Source organism: Mercenaria mercenaria, chromosome 16 (assembly GCF_021730395.1).
Source record: "Mercenaria mercenaria strain notata chromosome 16, MADL_Memer_1, whole genome shotgun sequence".
NCBI classification, from domain to species: Eukaryota; Metazoa; Mollusca; class Bivalvia; order Venerida; family Veneridae; genus Mercenaria; species Mercenaria mercenaria.
Window position 1 is genome coordinate 36375248 of NC_069376.1, and position 14705 is coordinate 36389952.

The 14705-nt window shown below is 34.3% G+C and overlaps 1 protein-coding gene across 1 annotated transcript; it reads left to right on the top strand.

Moving 5' to 3' along the window:
* The first annotated feature begins 2114 nt into the window (after positions 1 to 2114).
* LOC123539764 (uncharacterized) lies at positions 2115 to 12211 on the top strand. The gene is made up of 5 exons (XM_045324516.2): positions 2115 to 2194; positions 2502 to 2747; positions 6941 to 7031; positions 11243 to 11370; positions 11774 to 12211. Exons 1-5 carry the CDS (start codon positions 2134 to 2136, stop codon positions 12004 to 12006), a joined length of 759 nt encoding a protein of 252 aa, XP_045180451.2. The 5' UTR covers positions 2115 to 2133; the 3' UTR covers positions 12007 to 12211.
* Positions 12212 to 14705: the final 2494 nt, after the last annotated feature.

Sequence of the window (14705 nt, forward strand, 5' to 3'; positions counted from 1 at the left end):
AAAAATTCTAAGGGCGATCTGATGTTTGATGAAAAGTATCTGAGTAAAACGATTGGAAAATCAAGATAATGTTTTTAAGTTACAAATTGACAAATCGATTGATTGATGAAGACATATTCTTAATTTGCCTTTAGCAAACAAACGGATTTTCCTTCAGTAATTGTTACAATAGTTTGAGCTCCAGAGCAACATCATTAATGATAACCATTAAAATATCGCAAGAGAAACTACGGATGAGGTAGATACTTTAAAAGATCGTCAATATATTCAAGATAATGTTTAATAATATATCAAGCCCGCCCGCTTAGCTCAGTAGGTAGAGCGTCGGTCTACGGATCGCGGGGTCGTGAGTTCGATCCTCGGGCGGGGCGTATGTTCTCCGTGACTATTTGATAAACGACACTGTGCCTGAAATCATTAGTCCTCCACCTCTGATTCATGTGGGGAAGTTGGCAGTTACTTGCGGAGAACAGGTTTGTACTGGTACAGAATCCAGGAACACTGGTTAGGTTAACTGCCCGCCGTTACATGACTGAAATACTGTTGAAAAACGGCGTTTAACCCAAAACAAACAAAATTATAATATATCAAGTAGAAATTAATTGGTTGTTGCAATGTAGCATTTATGAAATCGATTGATTTGAGTATCTCAATAAATTTGTCAGTGAACATGTATTATTAATGAAAACGATTTTTCTGTATTTGAATTAATCAAATTATTTTTTTTATTTCGTCAGATTCTTTTTTTAACATACTTCACTAAGGTACATAAGTGATATGTGAAGGTGTTCTAGAGGGGCTTGTTATCATTTTGCTTGGTTGCATTCTATGCAAACATAATAATGTCGCAAAAGGCTTAACAAAGACTTCTTTGAACAGGTAACAGGTGCTGCCCTGTCAACCCAGCCCTGTCCTGTAGCACCCGTTATACTTCGAGAGTGTTTTGTTTTGATGTTGTTTTTTTTCAATCACAAATCATTTTGAAATGTTCGACAGTGGACTTGATCAGAAGAAATCGTGGAATTTTTATGTGAGAAAATTCCGTCTGTCTGTTTCGGTATACAGACCTTTTTCTTTATTTTGGATTTCCATATTAAATGTCAGATTCGAAACCCCCTGACGCCATGAGGTCCAACAAGGAAACGTAGAAAGGGCGGATATCCTGCTGAAACATGGTAAGAATACTGAAGTGGCATATTGACATGTTCAGACAAGTATTTTACTCTTTTGTTTAGTTCTACAGCTGTTTTGCAAAAATACAAGAAGGAAATTAAAGCTACACTGTACTGCTTCTCTACCCTTCCTACTAGCGAAAAGCCATCGCTTTCTAAGAAGTAAAAAATGAAATACATATTACGACGACGCGTTATATAATTGTGTTGGAACGTCGAGTGAAATTTGCTGAACGTAGTAAAATATGACCATAGAATGAAGCTACATTCGAATTTGTGTTAGGTATATTGGAAGTAAAAAGGGCAAATGTTTGTACAGAGTATATTTGAAAAGATTACTTGTATAATGTTACAAATATAATAAAAAGCAGATGTAAGCGTAAAAACGTGATTCCTTAGTACTTTGCATGACTAGCCGATTAATTGTATCAAGCCAATGCGATCGTCAAAAATATTTACCATGAATTAGAGTCCGAAGAGGTGTGCTGACCCTGAAAATGTAATGTACACATTAGTACAAACATGCATCACCTCCCATAGTGCTATGTTGCACTTCAACATCCAGGCTTGCCGGCTGCCACTCTCGGTAAACGGAGATACATGATATATGCATGGAGATCCAGTCGGCATTTTCTATTTACTTGTTGGAAAGGAGCATCATATTTTCTAAATATATATATATTTTTGAGAGATAATAAGATGATAACTATGCTTTATTTTATCATCAACTAGGCTAACTTATTCAAGAGCACAAGAAAGAATATCCGATTAATTTCGATACAACGAAAAAAAACTTCCTATTTAGTTTCAGTATTGAGAGCAAAGAATGAGTTCGATTTTTATTTATTGACATCGGGCTGTAAATTAAGTTTGCGATGATGCTTGTTACGTCATCTAATAAAAAGCAATCTGTAATTGCTTTGATCGGCAGTAGTTTAAATTTCCGCATAGGTTGCAGAGCATGGACTTATTGATAGCTGAAGTTTTATTAATTGCGCTCTCAGTGCTTTGTGTTAAAAAAGGTAAGAAGTAATTTTAGTATAAATTTTGTTGAAAATAGACGTTTTTCTTCATCTGTCTAGAATAAATGAACCAGCAAAGATATTTGGTATATTTTCCGTGGCGCATGTTTTCAAATTACAAGTTTTAAGCTGATTTATTACTTTTAGGTACCGATATCTGCATTTTTGGGGGGTTGAAAGTTGTTATAATTTCGGTTGTATCTAAATAACTACCGAGTCGCTCGTAATCTCAGCTTAAATGATTATACAGCTGAACTTTTTTTCATTTCAATGAAACGTTGTAAATATTTTATCATTTGAAATGAAGGTTTTGCCACTGAAAAGAAATGGATAAGAGAGTCAACTTTCGATGACAAGTTTCCAATCTCTGGGTTAAATCTCCTTTCCCGAAGTCGAATTCACTGCGGCAAAGTTTGTTCGGAAAATGACACATGCGTCTCGTTCTTCTATGCACCTGGACAAATTGGGAGCTGTCAATTGCATGACCAAATACTTAACTCTGTCGAAGGACTATCGCAAGTCAACAAAGCAACATACTATGTACTGGACGGAGGTAATTACCGATAATATTTTGTCTCATTCTATGAAAGAATACCTGGATGTATTTCGTTTTAACAAGAACCTTAAGCTGAATGTGTAATCCCATTAATTATAATTAATTGGTGTCGTCAATTGGTTTGCCTTCCCCAATCACATATTTTCCTTTAAAATAACAAAATTACCATATCTCCAATATTTTTTTCAAAATTGAAATATTGCCATATGTCTTGACACATCCCTTACTTACCTAGGTGGTCTAGTTTTCGCTTACTGAAAATATCAAAATGTAGTATCTCCATATTTTAGCCACCTTTTCCTAAACAGTACGTCTTATCTCAATTAGTCTAGTAACAGAATGTTGTCACAATCAGCCAATCAAGTAACAGAATGTTGTCACAAGATAAAAATTGCTAAATGTGGGTTCTGCATTAAAAAAATAAAATGTCGTTAGTCCAAATAATCAAAAACACTCACTACGAGAAAATATCTGTCTTACAAACAATGAAATAAAAAAATTTGACTGAACAGCAAACGCTGAAGAGAAATAATGAAAGCATTATAGCTGGAGTTTTCAAAAAAGCTTTTATAACAAAACAGATTTGGCGAGTTGAAACTTTTAACTTCATTTTGCTCGAAAAGTGAAAAGTGGTAGTTACGACAAATCGTGTTTCAGCAGGCGATATGCATTTTCTTTTTTATGCAACGAGAGCGTCTATTTACATATGTTCAAATATAAACCAAGTCAAACCAAAGAAGTGCTCCGGGTGATCTATTGTAATCACTCACCGTCCGTAGTACACCGTACGCGGGTCTATCCATCAAACTTTGTGTTCGAAGCATTACTTGATAACAACTCAATTGGCATTAAACTTGTAATATATGTAGACAGCAATAAGACAATGTGCAGAGCGCATGGACCAGGATGAAGGTCAAGCTGACAATCTGAGCTCAAATGTCAATTATATCATCCATGTGTCGTGTCAAGAGCATTGAACTATACCCGTGAAAGGTATATACTCGAGACTAATAGAAAGGTGGCGATGAGACAATATGCACAGTGTACGCATCGGGTCAGTAGTGCAAAGTCGAGGTCACAAACTTAGCCTGTATGTCAAATCTGCAGGTCAGTCATATTTTGTGTCCAATGCATATTCTCTCTAACTTGGCATGTGGGTAAGGTGCACAACGCGGGTCGGTAGGACAAAGGTCAAGGTCACAACATTGTTAAATCTGTACAACATATAAAGTGTCTAATACATAAATTTATATTGACTTCATACTTGACAAAGATAGGTAGCGATGAAGCGATAAGTAGAGCGGATGAACAGGGCCGGTTGATCAAGGATCAAGGACACAAACGGAGCTAAAATATCCCCCTGTCCTTAATAATTCTTGTCCGGAGCTGAGTTTAAAACCATTCAATGTTTTGACTCCAATTTCCAATTTCTGCATGTGGTACAATATGCAGAGCATATGTACAGAGTCGGCTAATATCACAATTTGATCTCAAGGGTCAAATTTGTCTTTCAAATTTCGTGTATGGAGCATATCGTAATAACCATTCAATGTTTTGGAATGAAATTTCGAATGCGAATAGAGAGTAATGAGATGATTGGTATGGTATGAAAATCCACAATATTCTCCTTTACTAACCCACACATTTACACTCTATCGAAAAAAGAAACATTCTCTTTTAGTCTATTGTGTCTTAGTGACCCGTCACTGTCGCCGCACAAAACCTCTTATCTGCGCCAACGCCCACCCACAGCCTTACTGTCCCCACACTCAACCTCCCTTTCAACCACTACAAACAAAAACCCAAACATATTTGTTGTATTTTTTTGTTTTTGTTTTTTTTTTATAATTTTTTTCTTCTTGTGCTTAAAATTTCGGGCGTATATTTCCTCTCTTTGTGGAGCTCCTGTCTGTCCTTTAGGATCACGGAGAAGGATTACCGTATCTTATACAGACTCGATTAAACTGAGTCTGCTGTTGCTTTCTCCAAGGAATCTTATAGATTTTATAATTCAGTTATACATTTCCCGAGTCCAAGTTTTTACATTTGCTTCTATTGAGAAATTTGAAAATATTTGGTCAAGCTTAGTCTAAAAGGTCTGCATAAGTGAGTGAGTGAGGGAGGGAGTTGGATTTTAGGGCAAATCGACAGAAAATATAGTATAATATCTTATATTGCCGAGAAGAAGTTGTATTGAAAACCATCACTAAAAACATTTATGTAAAAATATAGACACATAAAAGGTTAAAAATATCAGTGGCAAACAATAATATTGCAAAATATGTGAAAAATATATGAAGTTCAGATCTTCTTTAAAAAGGAGAAAATATTGCCGATTGAAACTTTTTCAAACAACTCTTTCAATGAATGAACGTCATATGTATGTATACACTGCGCTATGGAGCGAAGTCCACACAGTCGATTAAAACACGTTTAATAGTAATCGACGTTTGACATGGTACACATTCAGATTGATCTTCTTTGTTCAGAAGAAAAGAATGCGTCTGCTTCTTGGTTAAAAACATTGAAACTGTCACTCTTTTGTTTCCTGTTAACGTCTTTAATATTTAGCTTTTAACTTGACAAAAAGAGCATGATTTCCTTACACACCAGATGGCTTTTAAAGGCCTATACCCTCTATACCCTGTTATGAGAAACATTCACTAGAACTTTTCTTGTAAGTAAATTGCTAAAGGTTTTCGTAGTTTTTGCTTTCTTTCCTTTTAAAGTTTTTTGGTTGGAGCTATGTACCTACTTATGAAACTTACCTAACTAAGATTTATTTCTGACAGAAATGACTTTAAAACTCAATTACATAAGAACTTATAAAAACTGATATTGATTGAGCATAGAAGTACATTTTACATGTATACATTTTTTTCCATTTTTAGTTACATGTTTTCTACTTTGTATCTTTTTGCAAATATTTCTTGCCTTATTATGGTTGCTTTTCGCTAGTTCATTGAGGTGTTTGTGGGTTTATGTTTACATGTTGTTATTAATCACATATTTTATGTAATTGTCCTGCTGTTCACTTTTAAGATTCAGTACTATATGTTGACAAATAATCTGATTATTTGTTAAGCAATGCAAGTTTACGAAGTATAAAGCTAATTTTCTAACAAGGTCTTTGTTCCATTGTTTGCCGCTTCTTTCGTATTTGTGATCATATAATGAATAGCTGTATAAGAATAATTTGCATAATTCGCTTGTGCTGGTTGTCATGATATTAATCTGTGATTTTATTGGTTGAAAATTGTAAACTGAAAAGATAAGAAATAATGCAGCATTCTGGTAAAAAACACAGATGGCTAGTGGACATCCACAGAACAAGCGTGTTGTACTTAAATATTTAATTAATATTTAATTTCTCGTTAGTTCTGTTAACTGACGTTGAAAGTGACACTAAATTTTTTATTTTATTATATTGACCGGATAACCAGTGTTCAAAAGTTGACAATTCGTTTTGTTATGAATGCAAACCGTTCGTTAATTTAAATTATTGTGGATAAAATAAAAATAGTAAAATTGGACAGAAACGTTCGTTCTACATACATCCGACATCTCAGAATTGACGGCAGCACATAATCCTGCAGTACTATGTGTCCTTTAATATTTTACTCAGCGAAAATGCCTATTGTGTCCTTTGATGTTCCATAGGCACCAAAGGTTATACCCAAATTACTGACATCTCTAGGACGCGAGAAGTGTTTACTTTCTATTATCTCGGCTATTTGTGAACCTTTTTGTCGATTAGCCGTAAAAACCAACTCATTCATTTTAGCCATGATGAACAGACTTGATCAAACCAAGACGCAACTGGTTGCACGCGCCAAAATGATTTACTGAAACATTTTGTCGTCTGATATTGCTGAATTTTTATAACAAAAACAATAATTATATGAACGTAATATAACATGTTTGAAAGAAGATAACTTGTTTCAATAGACTTGTTTTTACGCAAGCAGACGGCAACTTTGCAACATGTTTTAGAAGTGGAGGACGAATGACTTCAGACACGATGTCTTCTTTCAAATCACCACAGTAGAGAACTCTCAACCTCTTTTGTTCTGTCTACTGAACTAGTCGGATGGGCATTGTATTTGGTACTTTAATGAATTTTATATTAAATCTGTATGATGAAATTAAGTTATACACCCTACATGAAGTATTTTATTCATTCTATATAGCACAACCGACTTTCCCGCCATTTACATGCCCACCTGATGAAACTGTGTTTAGAACAGTTCTACTCAGCGACGGAAATCCTTTTACTTACAAGTAAGTGAACCTTTTTTTCAAGTTGTAAACTAAAGAGTAATATATTTACCTGTCCAAGATAACAATATTACCTTGAATGATTTGTGGAGCATTGGTTTCTAATACAATAGTATGACCATAGTATTTTATCTGTCGAAGATAACAATATTACGTTAATTTATTTGTAGAGCATTTGTTTCTAATACATGTACAATAGTATGACCATAGGCACCATTATGCATTTTTGTATTTCTGTTAAACGTGCCCAACCCAACTGCTGACAACCCTAATTTTCCCATCTCAAATTCAATTATCATTCATGACCAGGATCAAGAGGGTCAAAAGCTGCTGTAAAAAGTTTTTTTTTATGATCGGGTTAAAGATTTTTTATAAATTATCTGATTTTATTCGAAAAAGTATTGATTTGATACTGATCTGTCGGTAGACAACTTACTTTCTGATCAGTCATTCGGTATGGCTTGGCTTAAGAACACTAAATTTCATATGCTATTTGATCAGTAATAAGATATAAAAAATAAAAACAATTCAACACTAAATTTCATATGCTATTTGATCAGTAATAAAATTAAAAAAAAAATGGAATAGTAAATACCTATGAAGACTAAATTTCATATGCTAATTGATCCGCAAATATCATCTTCTGTGATGCAAATTCACTTCAAGACTTGAAATATTGTCCTTAAATATGATATTAATCATAATTATAAATATCTGATTCTTAACAAATCTATTTCAGTCGTCAAGGTCAAGGTTACGATGGGTCTAACGTATTATAAATATTGTACATTTTTGTGGGGGATGGGGGATATTTTTCGCTCATTTTGCATTTTAATTTTGCTTTAAAGAAGTATCTAGTGATGTGTGTCGTAAAAAAGCGTCCTGTACTTGTACTCGATGTTGTTATTGTTTCCAGTCATCTCTGGAACTGTGTAGTCCATTTATTGTACTGTTACAATAAAATGCGCTTTAAGTCGGAGCTTGCGGTGCACTGTATTGTATTAAGTCGGAGCTTGCGGTGCACTGTATTAAACCGGAGTTTGCGATGCATTGTATTGTATTAGGTCGGAACTTTCGGTGCACTGTATTAAGTCGGAGCTTGCGGTGCACGGTATTAAGTCGGAGCTTGTAATGCACTGTAATGCATAAAGTCGGAGCTTGGGATGCACTGCAAAGTCAATGTCATTAGGTGTCGAACAGTTTTCAGATAATGAACTTTCTTGCACGTCTTTCATGTTTCTTTAATGTTTTCGTTTGCGATTTTGTTTAACCTAATGATAATTAAGTATTAAGTTTGCAGTATTAAATCTAGCTTCTCTCCTCAATTTCATTTATGTATTTCATTGAAAACTGGAAGTAATCATCGATATTGAATAAAATGGTTCGATTCATCTGGTCCTATGCATACTATGTTCTATGCAGATTCAGCAAACCGGATATATATTTGGAATCTTCCACAAAATTGACAAAAAATAAAAGAAATAATCAAAAAGAGCTGGGTACATGTTTTCTAAGTCGCAGTTTCTGCCAGAGTTATAGCTAGCAACCAATTAGCTATTAAGTTTAGAATAGTCCTCCTTAATTCGAGACTACGAATCATTTAAATCGGATTAGCAAGTGTTGTGGCTTGCAGTTTGTGGAGGCTGCGCTTTTGGGAACGTGGCTTTTCATGTTTGATATTCATCCATTTTATCAACTTAGAAATCGGTACAAAATTTTCTTAAGATATTTACCACCCATCTCATAAACCACTCTCACTCGGTTTCTAAAATCTATGCCTGTATTTAACTTTCCTCTGTTATCAAAAAGACTTCCGATTCCTTACACTGTGCGACATTTTACAGGAACTGTATCGATTAACAGACAACGTATAAAAACATTAAAGCAGGATCAACATAAAAACACAATTTCAAAAATCTATGTGTACATTTTTTGCCGACATTTCATATTCAATTTTTTTTACACACTTTCTTGGGATTAAATAGAGCGTTATTAAATAGGGCATTCATTTCACGATTTTTAAATGGTTTATTGTTATTATTATTTTCACCTTGATAGTTTCTATGTGTTTTAAAAAAAAGCAGATAAAATTTGGATTCGAAGCAAAATCTAGTTACTTTGGGCTTTGAAGCAAACGGCATGCTCGGCGGAATTGCTTTCCGTTCTTTAAAATGTTCTTGACATGTCTAAATACTCGTGGTTTTTTGTGTGTAAGTACAGTGTACTACACACACAGGATATCCAACGGGTACAATGTATTTCTGTGGAGCACTGACATACCAACTTGGTAGAAGTGACACCGAAAACGCGTTTCGCTCAATGTGTTTCTTGAAGCTCGTAGATAGGTCTTTCATAATAGTTAGACCTTGTACTCGGACCATACCCGGCTTATACACGATCGGATTACTGGTCAGTCTGTGTCTAAAGAACAGTAGGCCAAGTAAAATTTCTACAACTGATTACTTGTGTATTATATGCATATTGGTGTTGTAATTATTATAGTCGCGCAAATGCAGCTTCATGTTGTTTTAATGATAACATAATGTGACAATAAGCAAGTGGCATCACATGCCCATACAGCCGAGCGTTTGTACTTATATTTTTAGTTTAACAGTTAATTAAAGTGGGTTATATTTGACGTATTTCTAAATGACTATATTTCGATGATACGATAATTAAAAATCGTGAAACATTTCAAGTATTGAATTCTTGCTTAAATAAAAAGATCGGTTGTTTTCTAGAGATTCACTAACGCCATATAACAGAGGTGTTTGAACCATGCGTCCATTATTTTATCCGTCCGTCCCACTGTCTTGTTTACTCATCTCCTCCATGGAACTTAGTATACATTGACATAAGGTGGATATCCGCATACTGTCGGGACTTTCATGCCCGATTAGTTTTAGTTATGCCCAATGCGTAATACTAAGTACCTTTGTACTTAACTCCACCTTCAGTTTTTATCCAGTTCAAGTGATACTGTGCTTACGTAATTAACATTTACATACAATCTTGTTTTGAAATTATAATATTATACTATCCAACCATACATACAATGTATCTTACTAAATCTTATTACATACTCGTTTCAGAACTCGTGCATATTTCCCCGATACAAAGCTAATAACTTATAAATATATTTAAGTTTTATTATTTATTGTGAATTCCGAAAAGGTATATGTGATACACAAACAAATTTTGACAAGTACATTGTAATCCTTAAAAAAAAATAAACTTTGGTATGTTATTTTTTAGCAACACTGAATTAATGTAACTTTGCCTTTGTTGTTTCTTAGGAAGAGTGAAAATATTTTTGATTGCATGTAACATTCAGCTACTATATTACATAATGCAATGCCACTTCGGGGTTGTACTTCGACACTTGCTAGTCATTCGACGGAGTGAATAAATGGGGATACCTCTGAAAAAAGAGAAAAGACTACTCAAGTATACGGTATTCCAAGGAATTTGCGGTTATTGCATTTTATCGGAATATATTTCGTTTTTTTTGCGAAATAAAACAACAAACTAACTATGTAGCATTTACAATTTAAGTGCCGAATGTCGCTTAATTTGATTCGTAAAATTGGCAGGGACACAAGCGGATCTGAAATTCCAAGCCACTATCTGACCGTAACCGTGCATACTCAGCTTTTTTTTCAGCTAGAACCCAAGTTACGCAAACATTTATCGGAGTTATCGAACCTTCGTTGTAATAAACTCGACAAATGTACCAGTATTTACATGTCTGCTCCACATTCTACTCAAATCAAATGTGATTGAAATGAAAGAAATGAAATTTGATTGATTGTTTTTTGTTCTTTTTTTATACTCGATAGAATTTATAGACCTACACAGTTTCATTGATAACGAATGGCCTCCTTGTTTCAGAAAGATTTGTTTTGTGTTCTACACGTGCGTTGGTCTATCGGGGACATGTGGATATGTCTATCTGGAATAATAGCAGACCCGTTAACAAATATATTTTCGTTAAATTTTTATTGTTCGCATGTCTTTTCGAAACGCATAGATTTCCTAGTTAACCCGATAGGTGTGATTCCTAATAACAAAATTCAATGAATTCATTCAATCTTTGATGAATCGTGGTGTAAATATCATGACACATCGAACAAATGATATACTTTTGTCAACTTTGACAAGGTAAATGCGTTGCATTGTGAAAAAAGCAAAACAGTTTATTCCTTTTTTTCTAGAGTGATAAAGACACTGGCAACACAGACCGCAGCACGTGAAGAATGTGCTGAGCAAGGCTCATATCTTGCACGTGTAACAACCGTTGCAGAAATGGAAATGCTTTTAAACCTATTAATAAACTGCACAGGTACATCTTTTGTAATTAAATCATTTTCACAAACAACTATACGCTTTGAGTTCAGTATTTCAGAAAAGACTTAAAAAGCTTGGAATTCTACTATACTTCACAGGAGTTATAATTACCGCCGAGTTAATTGTGTATATCATGGGAAAGTTATTGTTCAGTGATAATCCCTGAAGTTATGGCCCTTAATTTCTAGCATTTTGTGCGTGTTAAGTTGTGGGAGACAAAAGTTGTTTCGTGAAAAAAACTAGTTAATACAGCCGAGTCAACTTAATACGAACTCGTTTGATACGAACTTTCTTATATAACGAACAAAATACATTTTAGGACGTCTTAATGATATGAAGTAATGATACACATGTTCAACATAGTGCTAATTTAATGTTAATGAATTTATTTTATTCAGGTTACAATGATTCAACTGATTATTATGTTGATGGTCGCAACGACCATGATGACGAAGAAGAATCCTGGGCTATGTTAAATGGAGACCCTGTGCCGATGTCTAATGACTTCTGGGGATATTCCTACCCGAATAATCCAGAGACTCAACATTGTTTACGCATGCGCGCAGAAGTGAATTTTATGTGGGACGATTGTGAATGCAGCAAAACGTTTTATTTTATTTGTGAAAAATAAAGAAGTTTATTATTCAGACAACGTATTCGAGTAATGAAGTTTGTAATAAATATTGGCATGTGTTTTCCAGCTTCAAAAGGTCAGTGCATTGTCGGAGTTTAATTCAAGCAAGAATTTTCATGGAAAAATCTTTTCTTGCTTCGCTCGTTATAGTAATGCATACTTTAACTAAAACTATCACTACTGGCTTGCTTTAAAACAATTTCTAACGAATTTTCCTTAAAGACAAGGTTAAATGTCCAATAGGAATGACTACGCCGCAAGTACGGAGTCTTGTCACACCGTAAAAAATCTCAAAGCACTGTATGTATGAATGTAAGGTAACCCTCTACCAAGATTGTTTAAATTTTTCCGAAACGTTATAAAATTTTCTGAACAAAAGATAATAGAAAAAGCGACTAAACCACAATTTTGAAATAGATTCTATAAAAACGTTCCTTGTGTTACCGTCTACAACACTATTCAAATTGTTTAGATTCTTCTGAAAATGGCCGCCAGTGCACGTGATCACTTTTCATATGTATAGATTGTTAGCTTAAAATTTGCTTAATTCAAAAAATGCTGTGAATGCACAAATGGTAATAAAGAACATGGCCAACAGACGCGTCAGACCACATCGACTAAATGGTTTGTCATGTGGTGAATTTAAATTATTTCACAGAAATGTTCCAAGCTTATTTCAAGCTGTCAAAATATGTCAGTCAGAGCTAAAGATAGAAAATGTCCACGTCATTTCCTCCCGAACACGCGATATATTTCTATAGTATATGTAACTTTAATGAATAGCCGCCTGTTTCTTTTTGCCACGCCAGTATTTGGCAAATTCAGCCCATATTTATACGTGCTTTACAAAAATGAAAATTGCCTAAAATTGCTAACTAACCCTTCTATTTTAAAGTGAGTATGTTTTGATATAATGTCATTACTAGTTCTTTGTAAATAAGTACGAGAACATTACATTTTGCAATGGCAAGAAAATTCATCATTTTGCCGTGGCAATTGTTTTTTTTTTTTTTTTTTTTTTTTTTTTTTTTTTTTCTTAAAAAATGAGTTTTACTATTTCCAAACGAATGTATAGGTGAAAATATGATGTTCAATGTCAATAACTCAGTTTTTGTCTATTTTGACATGGCAAATATTTGCCATGGTAAGATTCTGCATCTAAGAATATCAGCTGAAACGAACTTGTTATTAATGTTAAAGGGAGGTAAAGCGAACGTTACTATGTTAATTACATATTGATTTGTTTCCCTTGGATTATGGTTATTCTGCAGATCCCGGACGCCCTTACAATTAAAAACTTTTTTTTTTTTTTGCTCAAATTTACTAACTTATGTTTTATATCTTGCGCCGTACAGGCGCTGAGAAAGAATGCTACTACATCCGTTTAGGTTTATTAGGCGCGAAAAATAGTCATTTAGATGTCAGTCCTCCTAAATAAGTCCACGGTACTGTTACTTTCCGTATTTAATACGCATTGACGTCACGCCTGTTTAACATTGGCGCCGTATTGCGCAATGAAATAGTGCTTGCCTATATCATCTCTCTATTTTCATAAAGATGTATTAAAATCGAAATGATATATTTAAATATATTTCAAGAATACGAATCGGTTATACACCGTATGTATAATACATTCGGACTACACCCTCGCGAAATATTTCCGAATCCGTTAAACCTCGTCATAATGTTAAGATATGTTAAAGTATAGTTCTGCTGTATATAATTTCTTAATTAAGTATTGTTTGACTAAATCTTTGTCTTTCGAAGCAAAGTGCTTTATTTTAATCTTTAAAAAACACACAGATTATAAAATCTGAACATGAAGTATTTTTATTTACATTACTAGAAATATTGCCAGGTTTACAAAAATAATGATATGTATATGTTTTGATTTTAATGATCTATTCCGATTTTGAGGTCAGCGAAGTTTTTGTACATTTCATAATGGAGCGGTACATTTTTGTACTTTTCATAATGGTGCGGTACATTTTGTACTTTTGATAATGGAGTGGTACATTATTTAGGTAATGTTTACAAATCAGTATGATTCATTACGATATATATGGTATAATAATTAATTTTAGTATCACAAAAGTGTACCGCCTTGTTTTTGTTTTCTGTTTTGGGTTTAACACCGTTTTTCAACAGTACTTCAGTCATCTAACGGCGGGCAGTTAGCCAAACCAGAGTTTCTGGATTCTGTACCAGTACAAGCCTGTTCTCCGCAACTGCCAGCTTCCCAACATGAATCAGAGGTGGATGACGAATGATTTCAGGCACAATGTCTATTATCTAATCGTCACGGAGAACATACGCCCCGCCTTGGAAAAGAACACATGACCTCGCAATCCGTAGACCAACGTTCTCCCTACTGAGCTAAGCCGGCGGGCTTGTACCGCCTTGATAGCCATGATAGTGCAGGTAAATATAAGCATTGTAGTGTTTGTTTTATATGGGTGTAGGTTTGATAGCCGACAAACTCGCAATTTATTTCTTTCACATAACCATAAGTGAAATAATATAGGTATATACGTTTCTTGCGTATTTTAAAAACTTGTTCCCAAACTTGTAAGTTTGAAAGACTTTAAAGAGTACACAATTTATGCGCTGTAAACATGCGCAAATAAGATAAGTTAAAATGGGGAGGGGCCTCCGATATCGAGTGGTTAAGGTCGCTGACTTACTTCACTTACCCC

Excerpts from the sequence above, each read along its gene's own strand:
- LOC123539764 (XM_045324516.2), top strand. The coding sequence starts at position 2,134 with ATGGACTTATTGATAGCTGAAGTTTTATTAATTGCGCTCTCAGTGCTT. Across the intron at positions 2,748-6,940 it reads ATACTATGTACTGGACGGAG|CACAACCGACTTTCCCGCCA; the intron begins GTAATTACCGAT and ends CATTCTATATAG. Across the intron at positions 7,032-11,242 it reads GGAAATCCTTTTACTTACAA|AGTGATAAAGACACTGGCAA; the intron begins GTAAGTGAACCT and ends CTTTTTTTCTAG.